This window comes from Paralichthys olivaceus, chromosome 3 (assembly GCF_024713975.1).
Source record: "Paralichthys olivaceus isolate ysfri-2021 chromosome 3, ASM2471397v2, whole genome shotgun sequence".
Classification (NCBI taxonomy): Eukaryota; Metazoa; Chordata; class Actinopteri; order Pleuronectiformes; family Paralichthyidae; genus Paralichthys; species Paralichthys olivaceus.
The window spans coordinates 17995469-18010531 of record NC_091095.1 but is presented as its reverse complement, the minus strand read 5'-3'; the positions used below and the strand labels follow the sequence as shown (position 1 = coordinate 18010531).

Below are 15063 nucleotides of genomic sequence, written 5' to 3'. Positions count from 1 at the left end.
TGGGACACACACAAAAGTGGGCAGATTGCATCAAGAGAGAAAAATCATAAGGACAGCAGGAGATCACTAAACATATCTGCAGAAGCCTATGATGAGCATAAACCAAATGAGAGTGCACACAGAGCTGGAGACAAATAATAAGAACGGACTAATATAAAAGCAATTATGTTTCCAGTCAGTAAACTGAAGATTAGTGCTCAATGTTCTGTCTGAGTATTACACAACAACCACTCTGCTCTATATGCAAATCAGATGCTTCGCTTTTCTCACTCTTTGCAAGTAAAACAGTCGTTTCATGATAAATATTTAAAAACCTTACATACGAAGCATTTTAATTTATGATTTATACTCTGAGATGCTGTGCACAGATGCCAAGTTTTCCCATTCACTCTTGCTCACACATCTCTGTGACTCTATTCTCTTCCTCGAGATGCCATATGAAAACAGTTGCACATAACTGAGTTTGCACTTTGCCAGGCAGCAGCGGCTGATGAAAGGAGGTTGATGAAAATGCTGCAAAGCATCTTTTGAGCACTCAACCCCGGAAGAAAGTGCACAGCAGTTTCCTTTGCCGAGGTTCTTGAAGGCAGATAGAGCATGACTAAATTGGAGAAAGCAGATGTGAATCTTTATGCTGTGAACTGCTTCAAACGATCCAGTGAATGGCGTAACGAGGCCTCGATTTTCAGTTTGTGGAGAAAAGACAAAAGCTGTAAACAGTTAAGCAACACTCAGTCCGGCCAAAGCTACTGCTGCACTACAGTGGTACAATATGTTCTCTATAAAATAATGAGTTCTACAGAAAACATGCCAGTATGTTGATTCATTAAAAAAAGAGAACTCTACCATATGCACATAATATAACAATATAAATAAAGAGTAATGTGATATAATTTGTAAAGCTGATTCATTGACTCTTGGCTGACTTGCAAAGTTGGCTGCGTCATTCTCCCAAATTATTTTAAAAACAAGAGATAACATTTAGTCTTTGATTGTATTTAAAGTTTAATGCGTAGGTGCAGTATTTGGAAATGTCCATGTCTGCCAATTCACATGTAAAAAACATTGTGAGGGTTTAAAGGAGACATGAAGCAAGTTTTCTCTTTACTCTTGTGTTATATAGTTTTTTTGTGTATGTAAAAGTTCTGAAATGTTAACGTCCAAGGTAAAGGAAGCTCCTCCTCTCCCACAGAAAACACCTCTACTGAAGCTTCAGCCGATACTTCCTGGGGTATCGGGATGTCACATGTCACAATGATGTCACAGTAAGGCCACAATGCTCCACACCCCCTAAACGCACCCTAACAAAGTGAGAGCGGAGGCAGGTATTTCCTACACACGCTTTTAGGGATGGACCAATCACAGCAGAGGGAGCCAGATGGCAAATCAGAGCAGACTTTATTAGGAGGGAGGTCCTTAAAAAGACATGAGCTGAAACCAAACAGACAGATGCTGAAAAGAGGAGCTGCAGCAATGGACAGTATGAGGAAAGTTATATCAGAATAATATGTCTCCTTTTAGGGAGGGCTAGCTGTGAGTTGATAAAACCACAATATTATCGCTTTTTGTTACATGACACAAACCAGAGCCACCACAGATCAACACTCAGAGCCGAATGGTGAGGATGTGCCAAACGTGCTGCAGAAGGAAACGTGACTCTGGTCGGCACACACTGCTGCTGTCTGCTGTCAGCAAGACAACTTGTCGTTCTTGGTCCAAGAAGGAAAAAAAACCTGCTTCTGCTCTGCTGTGTTCTGTGTGATCCTGTGTTTCCAAATCACAAGCATTTCCTCCCCTCTCCTCTCACACCTATTGATCCTCTTTAATTCTCTTCTGCTGAGGGATGCTGCTGTGTGTTCTCTCTGTGTGGGAAGCCTGGTGTCACTGCTCCCATCATTGGGTTTTACAAAGACATCAAATCAGCGGCTTCTGTTTTTGTTCGCCTCAACAATCACACTCTTAAATGACCACCTGTCATGGTTTTCAATCAGCTTTTCTTCCAGTTGGGCCAGGTGTTAGAGAACATTGGAATTCTCCTGTCATTTCAGACCCTCCAACTCCAACCTGCCTTTCTCACCTGACCGGCTCCTCCACCCCACTCACCTGTTTCCCCCCGTCCCCACATTCCATCATTAAAGCTCCAGGTTTAGATAAAGGTCAGCTCCCACATGCTGCCGGATCGTTTTTGTGCTATGTGCTTTACTTGTCTAGTACTCTGATCTTTGCCTGTCTGTTCTGATCCTGATTTTTCTTATTACCTCTGCCAAGGAGGTTATGTCCGTTTGATTGTTTGTAAGCAAGATTAAACAAAAACAACAGAATGTATTGACAGAACTTGGCCGAAGGACGGGACATGTGCCAAGAAAGAACTCATAACATTTTGGTGCAGCTCCAGATCAGGGGGCTGAATCCAGAATTCAGAATTAAATGTCAACACAAGACCATTCTGGGTATGAAATATAAAACCATGTATCTGCTTAACACTTATAGTAACAATGTTATTTGATGCAGTTCGGTCATTCAAACGAACAAAAAGAATTTTCTTGACATAGGAGTTCACTCATAAGTAATTATCCTTATCCCTTGTACTTTGCTGAGCAACAGACACACACACACACACACAAAAACACGCTCACGCACACATGAAAGCACACACAGAGGCAGACTCATTTAATTCACTCACTGCCCATGCTAGCTCTGCATTCTGTGAGTATGACAGAGGCTTTACATCAAATGCCGCTGCTGCAAACAGCTCTGTAATCCCATGATGGAGTCACAGGAGATCTCTGGTGCAGGTCTCGGCTCAGCAGTGCAGGCGGAGCTGTGGAGCTTCGGCTGTGAAAAAGACAACCAAACATTTGACACCAGGGTTTGATGTAGGTTTCATTTGATGAGAAAATGTATTTTGAAAAACAGTTTTAATGAATCCGGACACAGACTTAATTAAAGTATTAGTACAAGGCATTTAACACACAGCCTCTTGATCTGGACATCATCTGTTAAACTGAACATGCACACCTAAATAACTGATTACAATATCATGGTAGGCAACACAAACAAACACGTTTAACTTTTCTTAACGGCTTAACACTGAATTACTGCATTCATTCGTATTTGGCAACTCGACACATCCATGCGTCTCCAGAGAAACTCTAATGCAACTCTGCAGGACACTTTTTATGCACCAATGCACAAGCAATAATAATGGTTTCTTTATCAGTAAGCTTTGTTCTTACATTGTCTCATACTGGACTGGACTCTCTGCTCAGACATTTCCATCCCATGGTTGTTCCCACTTCATGGATTTCATTAAATCACCTCCCTCCTAGATAACAGGTAATCTTAAAAATCCCTGTGCAATAACAATGTTGGAGGAAAGTTCCCTCTAGTGCATTTCTTAACTATAATAAACTTGTAGAAGGATAATCTCTCTGCTCTGCTGGGCGGGCGCTATACTGGAGCAACTCTACTTCAGAGGCCTTGTCTAAATCAGGCCAGAGAATATTGTGTTTATCTAAGTGTAACCATAACTAAAGACTCAAGTTAAATACACCAAGGTGACATCTCATACTAGTCTCAACCTGGGAACATGTCTGCAGCCACTCTGTCAGCTTCACAGCGGTTGACAGGTCCACTTTCTTGCTCTGTGATCAACAGCGTAGAATGCAATGATGTAGCCATCAGTGCGCCCTCATTTTATTTAAACACAAAGTGCAGCTGCCTCCCGCTGAGCGTCCTGTCTCTCTTCATTGTTGCCTGCTATGATCTGGAGAGCCTCTCCTATTTAATAGTCATTCTTGTGGAAAGCTCTCGTTGAGCCTACACAACTTTCCCATATGAGAGACTTCAGTGTCTGACATGTCTGTGAAGCTGTTCTTAAACACACTGGTGAGTGGGTGAGGAGCAGAAAGCTTGCAGGGCTGCAGGAACTCACGATCAGAAGTATCTCCTTACATCTGCTTTCAACACCACTCACATCTTCATAAATCGTTGAATGGACGACAAAAGCAAAAATATTGCTTTCATGTGAGCTTGTCGACCATTTCCTGACATATTGTTTACATGTAGCTACAGATGTATATTACAACTGAGAGGCCTGAGCCAGTGGTAGGATGCAACAAGGTACTTTTACTGTGCTTAAGTACATTTTTCATGTATCTGTACTTTATTTAAGAAGTACTTTCTACTCTAGTACACGTTTATATAGTTGTTTTGATATATATATTTTTAAAAGTTGAATGAGGGAGTAGGCTACACTCTGCAAGTACTTTTACTTTTAATACCGATACGTATATTTAAACTTACTTATGTTTACTCAAGTAGAAAAGTTAATACGGTACTTTTACTTTAAATTTATGTCCCTTTACTTCCTCCACCGCTGGCCTGAACTGGGTCACTTTCAGCACAAACGTTTACCATTTACCATGCCTTTCTGATTCTGCCTCTGTTGTAATAAACTGTCGACTGATTATAGATAATTAATGGTGCATTTCTATTCAGCAGATAACAAGTCAATACATTAATAACCTATTAGTAACCATTAAATCAATTCATGATATGTTAAGGATATGATAATATCAACAATTCATGTTTATTGATATACTTGGCATTTACTTGTATGTCAATCGAAAGAGGAAATGTTAAGCCTGGCGGACACAGTCACCAAGGGATATTAAAAATAAGGTGGTAAATGAATAAGTGAAGGATGAATGGGTGAGGGAGGATGTCGATGGCAGCGGACAGACAGGCTGATGACTGGGGTGTGTAGACTGGCTTGTGGCGTGCTGACTGAGCGGTGGAATTACTGGAGAATGAGCTGAGGAGGCGTGGGTGGACATCGCTCAGTAGAGGCGAAGGCAATGGAGTACTGGGGCATAGGAGTTTTACTTAAGTAAAGGAGCACAGTACATTTAACTGCACACCCTGAGAGTGTCATAAGTAAAAGTACTCGAAGTATATTTTACACTTATATATTACTTTAATCTGTTAAATTAAAAAAACGTTGGAGAGTTGCGGAGGAACTGGAGCCAATCCCAGCTGTCATTGGGTGAGTGGTAGGTTTTCAAACCAGCAACCTTCTTTATGTGAGGCCACATTGACAACCATGCCACCCTTAATTTAGTAGAAATACTACCTCAAATTTCACCAGTGGTATTATTAATGTTAACTTCCATTACTGAAACATACTCACCTCCCTCTTCATCATGCAGGCATAAAGTCGTTGAGGAGAATTCAATTTGTCTTAAATAGAACAATCAGGCTCAACCTGCAACACAAACAGCCTTCATTATTGGGAGCGGCCTTTTAATAGCAACAGTGATCTGCCTGAAAGTTAATGAGGTTTCACTGCATTAACTGAAACAAAATGTGACTCTCGAACCAATGAGAGTCACTCTAATGGGCTCAGAGAACACGCAGAAAGATATTCACCAACATCAAATCAGTGTGAGATCATTGCCCTGATTGACTTTTACACACAGCTCTGCACAGTGGAAATGTGTGCTGCGTCATCGGCAGTACTGCGGGACCCACAAACACCAGTGGTTTCCCCTGCAGTGCCGAGAGATCAGCGATGGGGCTGGAAACAGAGAAAGGGAGGGAGAGGAAGAGGAAGAGAGGTGAGAGCTGCTGCAGAACAACATTTAGCCCAGCTGAGGAGTTAAACGGCGTACAGTGGCACATCTGCTCCATCTACACATTAAAACTGCTGTGATGGCCATGGTAAGTTCACTTCTGTGCTTAAATAGTGGGACTGCAGCTCTCTGTGCTGCGTGAGACCTGCAGGGATGATCACTGGACTAACCTTGAGAAAAACATGATGCAGCAGGGGATGTGTTTTTTTAGTGTGAAACGTGCATGTGAAGTAGCTGCTTTAGTAACTCTGCTTCACTGAGGCCTGTCGTCATATTCACATGTTTTATACTGCAGCAGTGCTGGTTTATAGGAGGCAATTATTCATAGGTGACACTGATAAAGCAGAAAACAAGCAGTGCATACACAGGAAGAAAACACATTTGACTCTTGTTTAGAATCTGCGTTATCCTCTTTTGACATCATTACTGATGTCACACACAAGCCACACACTGTAGTGTTGTGTGTGCGTCCGCCTCACAGACACCCACTACCCAGGCTGAGATAATGAGCACTTGACCAGAGTATGCAGCAGCAACTTCCAAGAGGAACTATGTTTTTCAGCATGGTGATCCATCATCGTTCACTGCCAGAGAGGAGTGTTCATATGCTGAATGAAAATATAACAGTTTGGTCTAATAAGCACAATGGACACTAGATTAATAACTGCTGCCTAGGAGGCTATGTTTGTTTTGTTTATTTGTGAGCAAGATTATGCAAAAACAACAAAATGGATTACAATGAAACTTGGTGAAAGGATGTGGTATGGGTCAGGAAAGCATCAGTTTAAATTGTAGTGCAGCTCTGGATCAGGGGGCAAATGTTATTGTGCAATTGGACATTTTTTCACCAATTCCCAGAGAATAATTCATGGTTCTCAATGTAAAAAAGAATCATAATTTAGGGCATTGATAGTTATTAGTGTATTCAATTTGGTGCAGCTTCGTTGAATTTAAGGGGAATGTTGGGCCTTGACGGTACATATGCACACAATCTTTTCAGTAACCATTTTGAATCTACTGTCAATTCAAACCTGCTGTATATTACAAAACTTTCCACATGCTTACTGTTGCTCTCCACTTGGCGCTGAGGATTAAATAGAGCCAAACAAGCTCAAAGTCTTGAATATCCTGGTAGGAGTATCTCTTCTTTTCATTATGTGACCTCGAGTGATGAGTGTAGGAGACCGCTAAGCTATATTATAGCATGAATCTCAGTTCAAACACAATATATCTTGGTTTTCTTGTTTTGAGAAATGTGAAGTGATCAGTTGTGAGTGATTTGCTGACCACTGCAGTTCTCTGTGATGATGTTTGGAGGTTTCAACACGACTGAACTATTAGCTCTTTATGGTTTCACTGTAATGTTACTGTGCTATAATGTGAGTCTGGGATGTTCCTGTTCCTCTGCTCTGTTCTGTCCTGCAGGTTCCAAAGTGGTCTCAGCCTCTGGGCTGTGGAAAAATGTTCTTCATGGTTTTCATCCTGACATTTGCCCTCCCAGTGACTTCACTACCCGCTGACATAGAAAAGGGGAGGAGAAAAGTGGTGCATGTTCTTGGTATGGACATTTTATTCTTTCATGGCTGCTACTGTCAAGTGACAAGCATCACTGAGATGTGAGCATTTTAATGTCAGACACATACACTTGATGCATTATTGACAATTGTCCTATAAGCAAAAAAAAAAAAGAAGTAGAGTAGCTCCTGTATAAGCAGATTTTCTGAAATACTTCCAATCTGCCAAGTATGTCCCAACAAAAATGCTCACGAGTAATACAGTAGAATTTTTTACATACATCCCTTACTTAAATTTAAGCAGCAATAAGACAGACACACACTGCAGCTTTAAAAAACAAGCAGGTAAACAGCAGCAAAATCATCTCACTGCAGTCGTGTTTCTTGCCAGCCGTCACATATTTATATCCTTTTCTCTGTGTTTTACGTTGTCTGCTAACTTGTTAGATGAGCTGACAGCATATGATGGATTTTACTGAACTCCTCTGATAAGCAATGCTTTTTTTCAGCCTTCAGTTTTACCAGGACAGTACAATGATCTCCATCCCTTCACCCAAAAGAAAGACTCTCTAGTGCACTGAAAGGGACAAAAAAACATCCCCATCTGAAAACACCCCCGGGTTTTAACAGACATCCCACCACCATGGTCGTCTGTAAAAGAAACTGTGACATCGTGTTGTTTGTATTAACATCAGTGTGTTGCAGCACAGCCCTTGGTGTTGGGAAATAATATGCTTACAGTTTTGATCAAACACTGCTCGATGCTGTCGTGGCTGCTAGTGATAAACAACTTTGCACAGAGCGCTGAGCAGTGACAGGACTAATTGCCGGCTGGCATGAATAATTGTAGGTGCCTTTATCTGATCACAACATATCAGAAAACCTTGTGCAGCCGCTCATTAAATGTTTTTAAATGTTTACATGACACTTGTGCAAACTCTTTGGTTGCAGAGGCGTGCACAAGCAACTGCCACACAGACAAACAGCATCTCAGCAAATCTCAAAAAGTATAAACAAGGTCTCGTTGCACATTTGCACACTGGGGCCTGTGCTCGGCATCACACTGAGATCATTTAGAGGAATTATATTGGCAGAGGTAAACATTTTGGGGTGGGTGATTTTTTTGACAGATCTACGCAGAGAGCCTGAACTGCAGAATAGTACCATCATCTATACCACTTATCCTTTAAGGGTCATGGGGGTGCTTTGGCCAAACCCAGCTGCCATTGGGCCAGAGGCAGGGAGCATTAAGGGTGTCAGCCCAGAGAATTACCCTGACTGGGATTTGAACCACCCAGAATGGAACCTTGGATGAAAAAAAAGTTCTCCAATATTGATGTGCTGAATGAATGAGGCACAAATGTGACGGCTCAGGCTTTTGTTAACTGATGCTGATTTAATTTTGCAGGCGTCGTGCTGTGACATCCCTCACAAAGAGAATCGAAGATGGAATTTGACGATAAGAATATGAATTAAAATTATCGGCAGAGTTGAGGGGGATCGGAAACAGCAGTGAAAGGCTTGTAGGAATGTATCAATTTTAAACATAAAAATGCATTGAATAAAACCCACTTGCAAAATAAATAAGCAAATATAAATAAAAAGTATAGGACACAGGCACGGAAGATAGAGAAAATATTTCGATTTTGTTCTGCAAATGCATAATGTTGATAATTCAGCCTTTGTTTCCGCTGTCTTCCCTCCCACAGAGGACGACACTGGAGCGGTCATTGTGCAGACAGCTCCGGGTAAAGTGGTGACACATCGTGGTGGCTCTATCACTCTGCCCTGCAGATTCCATCATGAGCCGGAGAACAGCGACCCGGCCCGCATCCGGATTAAATGGAGCAAAGTGACAGACGCTCTGCAGTTTGAGGACGTCTTTGTGGCACTTGGGAGGTCAATTCTGCATCTGCATTTTTAGATCAGTCAAACCAACAATACTGTATGTTGATTAAACTGAATTGTTTCCTATTGCTTCCATGTTAGGGGTTTATCACAAATCATATTTTAATAGTATATTTAGGCTATTGTTTTTTTGTCAATCCAATGCATAGCTATTTTTACAAGCTACCAAGCTACTACTAGAGGCTACCTTTGAGAATTTCTTGCTCATTGTGCTGTCAGGAACTTTTTAAGAAACATACACTTGTGTGACATGTCTCCAGGCAGCAGCGTGTGTTTGGAGCGTACCGAGGACGTGTGTTTTTGGAGCAGACGGGACCAGGCGACGCCTCAGTCATCATCCAAAATGTGACTCTGGAGGACTATGGACGCTACGAGTGTGAAGTCACCAACGACATGGAAGATGACACAGGATTTGTCAACCTTGACCTAGAGGGTCAGGGATAAGGGGCTTTTTTTTAAAGCTATTACATATTGTAGCTGCTTGATTGTAGTAACTACAGTCTAAACTGTTTCAGTATAAATAACATTGAATTTAAATTAACAATTTCACAGCCTGAATACTCAACACTAAACTCTCTCTCAACTGTAGGAGTGGTGTTTCCCTACTACCCCCGTGAGGGGCGCTATAAGCTCAACTACCACCAGGCTGAGGATGCCTGCAAACAGCAAGATGCTATCCTGGCCTCCCACTCCCAACTTCACAAGGTAAATTCAAACATCCCAGAAGTTCAGACAGAACAGTCTGACAAGTTGATGGCAGAAGAAAGGTGCAGGGTGGAAGTCACAGTACATTCATTTATATCTCAGTATTTAAATGATGCACTTTCAGGCTACGAAACTCAGATACAAACTGTTTTAGTGCAGCAGTGAGTCTGAAATAAAGAATATGAATATGATCAGATCATAAATGTTACCAGTGGTCGATCCTATTTTTAAAATCCCTACACACTGAAGATCAGAGTAATGGAGTTATGTCAGAAGAGATAAACCACATTGTTTCTCCACTAATATCTTTAATCCAGTATGTCCCACTAACCTACATTATCTCCCTCTACAGGCCTGGCTCGAGGGACTAGACTGGTGTAATGCTGGATGGCTGGAGGACGGCTCTGTCCAGTACCCTATCTCTCATCCCAGAGACCAGTGCGGCCGCAAGGACACCCCCGCTGGTGTTCGTAACTATGGCTACAGGCATAAGGAGGATGAACGCTACGATGCTTTCTGTTTCACTTCCAAGCTGAATGGTGAGAACCAAAGAGATAACGCACTGTAGATTGGTGGCTGCAGGTGCCTGCACATGCGTGTGCATATCTGATGATCAGAAACACTTTGTACATGATCATACACCTCAACATAAACATCCAGCCCAATATCCCACATCTGTGACCTGAACAGAACAAGACACTGGCAGTATTGTAAATGATACTCTATAGAAAGGGGATGCATCATGAGCATTGGACCGTGGGGAAATGAGGCCTGTTTCTTTAATCTCTGCCTGTGATCTTGCAGGCCTAAGGCCATTGGATTTAGATCAAGCTGTGTTGATTCAGTGCTGCTCGGGCCACAGTGTCCGCTGGGTAACATGCACCGCCTTTCATCTCCCGCTTCTTTGATTTACATCACTTTCCTTCAGAGAATCTGTGAGTGTCTCCGTCACACATGCCAGCTCCAGGTTCATAAACTTAAAACAAACTTGAGAAAGTCACAGGCTGGATTAAGGGGCATGGAACTTAGGTGCAGGGTCAGGGCAGTTCAAGTCAAGATTGGTTATTAAAGTAATAGTTGTTTTGGCAATAAGGAAGAGTACGAGTTAAATACAATTTCTGTTTTATGCATTTTAGGATGAGTGAGTGATAATGATTTGTCTGAGTTGTTTCAATCGGCTGCTCCAAAGCTCTGGTGTTGAGTGTTTGCCCCATATACTTTATATTAAGATGAATGACACATATCCACTTCCTCCCACTTTTCAAATGTTTGGATTTTTATAGCACCAAATAACAACCAAATTTGTTAGAAATATGAGCACTTAAACATTAACTAGTGGGATAAAAATTACCTTCAAAATGTGGCTTTTTAGATGATGACTATTTTTTGAAGTGTGAAAGAGAATTAAAAACTTCTCATGCATTTGGAAAGCTAAAAAGATAAAAGACAATGGGCTTCATATGAATCACAAATCAATTTTTTGTACAGCCTGCGAGAAGAAAAAAATAGTATGTGACAGAAACCTTAAATGATTGCTCATGGTTTCCCTTGAGTGTTAATTATTGTAGACAGTCTGTTGTGGGCAGCTTCAGCAGTGGTTGTGACCGATACTGTGGCTCGCCCCCTGGGGAAATATGAGACAATATTCTGCCTCTCTAATAACCACCAGTAACATAAACAAGCACAAAATCAATAGCTGAGCCAAGAGCAAAGCTTAGGTTGCGGACATGGTTTTCATGATGTTTGGAGAATTTTTAGTTGATGTTCTTTATCTTCCTTCTTTCTTAGGAGAAGCTGCCTTGTTATCCAGCTCGGTTCAAATTATTCAACCAATCAGGACTCGCATTTTTTCATACTGCCAGGCAAAAAGTCTCCCCAGAGGTGAGATGAAAGCCAAAATGGAAGCGTTTTAGGGTAAGGTTGAGTTAGAGTGCTGAGTATTGGCATTCAATTTTGAGCTGCTACCCAGACAGTTGTTTAAATGAGTTGATATTCTGAACACAAGCAGGTGGAGAGGCCAGGAAAACGGAGAATATCTACCATCTGGGCTCAGCTCGTCTCTGTGGCTTCACTCCCTCACTCACTTCTCTCTCTTTCTTTCCCTTTCCCCTTCTGAACAATACACCCTTTCACGTTTCCACATGTTCTTACTACAAACCTCCCCTCTTCACCCTTTATATCCCTCTCCAGGCAAAGTTTACTTCCTCAAACGCTTTAAGAAGGTGAACTATGCTGAGGCGATGAAGGCCTGCATTCGAGATGGTTCTGTGGCGGCCAAAGTGGGTCAACTGTATGCAGCATGGAAGTTCCAGCTCCTGGACCGCTGTGAAGCCGGTTGGCTGGAGGATGGCAGCATTCGTTACCCCATAGTAAACCCCCGCTCTCGCTGTGGAGAATCCCAGCCAGGTGTCCGGCACCTGGGCTTCCCTGATAAAAAATTCCGTCTCTACGGGGTCTACTGTTTCCTCAAGAACAAGAACGAAAAAGATGGTGGTGCCGAAATGACAAAAAGCCGCACAAATAGTTTGACAAGGAGGAAGAGCAGCAACAGCATCCCCATGAATGCCACAAGCATGATTTAAAGTGGAAAGACTGAGAGGAGGAGGAGGGATGCAATTTTGGATTTTACTACAACTGTCGCCTTGGGTGATTTTCCTTTCGTCTACAGCCAGTCAATCATCTTAGGAAGTAAGTATGTTAGCACATCTGTCGTCAGAAAACGGTTAGATTAAACAGCAGCTTGATCATCACTCAGACACATCACATCAGAGAGTCTGCCATGAATATGCTTGTTTACATTCGTGTGTGTGGAACACATTTTTGGCCCCTGCTGTGGCTCCTGAGCACTGAGCCCTAGTCTGAGCCAGAATCCCAGTGCCAGGGTGAAAACATTCATTACTGGGTGAGATGGGATGATCCGCCTCACTGTATGGAAAAAATCCAAGACGCCCTGTTAAGTTTGGATTGTACAGAGTGTAATTGCCTGTAACAGGGAGCCATGCTTGGTTAGCAACCCTCTGGCACAACGTGAGTCATTTTTCTCATTAACTAAAACTTGGCAATCTCATCATCAGAGCTGAACAGACAAAGTAGTAAATATTGCACTAGTTCTTAAAATATTTGCACTTTAAATAAATAGAACTTTATTTTATGATAGCGTCTTTGCTAAGATTTAGTGAGCATGTATTGTTTGGCTGTGAGTAGTTACTGGGGCAGATTTTGCAGAAATACAAAGCTACAATAATTGATATTTACCTCACATACTGCACTTCTAAGCTACTTTGGCCACAAGCTGCGCTGTAAATGTTTTTCTTTTTTTTAGAGTATGTTTGCCAGAATGGATGAATGTAAAAGGAAAAATAAAAATCTTAAAATTGTTGATTTGAACAATCTGTGTTTAGGTACAGTTTTTTCTATGTCATGATATTTAACACACATCAGTGTTAAAGGAAAAAACAGATTAATGAGGAGAAATGTAATGATCGCTTCAGGTTTGTGAGGTAACTAACTAGTCTGATGTGTTTGGACATGAAATCAATTTATATTGAGGTTTTTATCCAAAGCACTTTACAATGTGTCTCATTCAAAAGGCAGCTTGCATACAAGGCACATGTCCACCACCGGGAGTAATTTGAGTTTCAGTGTCTCTGTAGGACATTCTGACAAGGACACGGAATTGACCCTGACTTCAATAGACAGTTTGCTGTATCTACTGAGACAAAGCCTCTGACTGTCTCTAAGAGTGAAACAACTTCAAAAGAAATAGAAGTCTGTTTTTAGCTACATTAACATTGCAGCTTGGATAGCTACAGTGCCACGATTTTCGAAGAAGTCAAACAATGCAGGAGATGCAACACAAACCCTTTGTTTTTCTGCAATAATGTGAGTATGACTGTAGTGTGTGCTCTACGCTAAAATGCCAACACGTACATAGCAACAATAGCTGTGTCCCAATTCAGGGGCAGCCTCTGCAGGCTAACCTAGCCCAGGATTCATTGTACAGGAGTGACGAGGTAGCTTTGTGAGTATAGCCAAGCTGCAGTAAGTGCAGCCACTCAAAATGTAATGTTGCAATGGTTGGGATGGGACAAGCTGGTGACACAAACAGAAAATCTATGCAGTCTTCGAAGGTACAGCCTCCTTAGATAAAGTTCTTCAACAGAAATTCTGAATTGGAACACAGCTAATGCCAATATTCGAGATTTACCAGGTGTTATGTTTACCATTTTCACCGACTGGTTCAGCTAAACACAAAGAACAGCTGAGTTCAATGATAACTACATTTGTTTAGTAGCTATTAGATTAGATTTATGAACACATTTGGAAATGACTATGGTGCTTGATTAAAAGTTAACCAATGCACCAAATTATTACAAATGATCTCGAGAGAAAGTCCTATGGATGGTTCCTCTGGGAACCATGAAAATCTGCACAAAATTCCATGCAAATTGCTCCTGTAATGTAGTAAATAAGCTTGGCTATGACTCGAGTAAATGCATGCTAAATATACCACTGACAGATCAGAAATGTGTTGGCATCAAACAAAAGCTGGACCCTATATCATATAACGTTGCTGGGTCTGGGTCCGCAGCTGCCTGTATATGTTTCAGACACTTTTAAAAGATAGCAGGAACAACTCCAAGTAGTGGAGTGATTCACCTCTCAGTGAAAGCAGGGGGCGCCCACTCTGCAGCCACTTCTGGGGACCACAGTTATTACGTTAGTAGAAGTCACAGATGATGAGGGATGAATGTTTCAATCTGGAGTATTTGTGCTTTACTCTGACTCACATGTTTCAGTGTTTGCAGAACAGAGAAACTGCTGAGCAGTGAACCAGCTCTGAGTGGGAGTGAGCTTGTGTTACTCCAATGCAGCAGAACAAGCTATGTTATCATCATAGCAACTGACAACTTGTAATTAAAGTCAAGTTCATTGCAAGTCCAACAAAATAAACTGATTGCTGCGAGTGACGAACTTGAGCCGTGAAAAGAAAATCACATCCATTCATACAGCTTTGTGCTGTTATTTTACATTTTCAAAGAGGAAAGAAATACCTCTATGACCTGGATGATCAAAGTTGATGGTTTTAATGATTTGCTCAGTACACTCACCAATCACATTACTCTGTGCTGCTGCAGATTTTGAGTCACAGCCACTAAATTAATAAGCAAAGTTTTTCTTGATGCACTATGACATTTATTTTTCATGCTGAATTATGTATTCGGGATTTCAGTGCTGAAGTGATTTAGATGTTTTTTTATGTGCTCTGGATTGAGATGTTAACCCATTTGAAAGCAGCAACT

The 15063-nt window shown here is 41.6% G+C and overlaps 1 protein-coding gene across 2 annotated transcripts; it reads left to right on the top strand.

The window, feature by feature from the left end:
- Positions 1-5509: 5509 nt before the first annotated feature.
- hapln4 (hyaluronan and proteoglycan link protein 4) lies at positions 5510-13150 on the top strand. 2 transcript variants are annotated; one of them, XM_069522290.1, is made up of 8 exons: positions 5510-5721; positions 7059-7191; positions 8857-9046; positions 9316-9488; positions 9645-9760; positions 10113-10299; positions 11549-11641; positions 11951-13150. In XM_069522290.1, exons 1-8 carry the CDS (start codon positions 5713-5715, stop codon positions 12340-12342), a joined length of 1293 nt encoding a protein of 430 aa, XP_069378391.1. In that variant the 5' UTR covers positions 5510-5712; the 3' UTR covers positions 12343-13150. The 2 variants fall into 2 exon arrangements, with proteins under 2 accessions (XP_069378391.1, XP_019936314.1); XM_020080755.2 differs by lacking the exon at positions 11549-11641 and having other exon boundaries at positions 5516-5721.
- The last annotated feature ends 1913 nt before the right edge of the window (positions 13151-15063 follow it).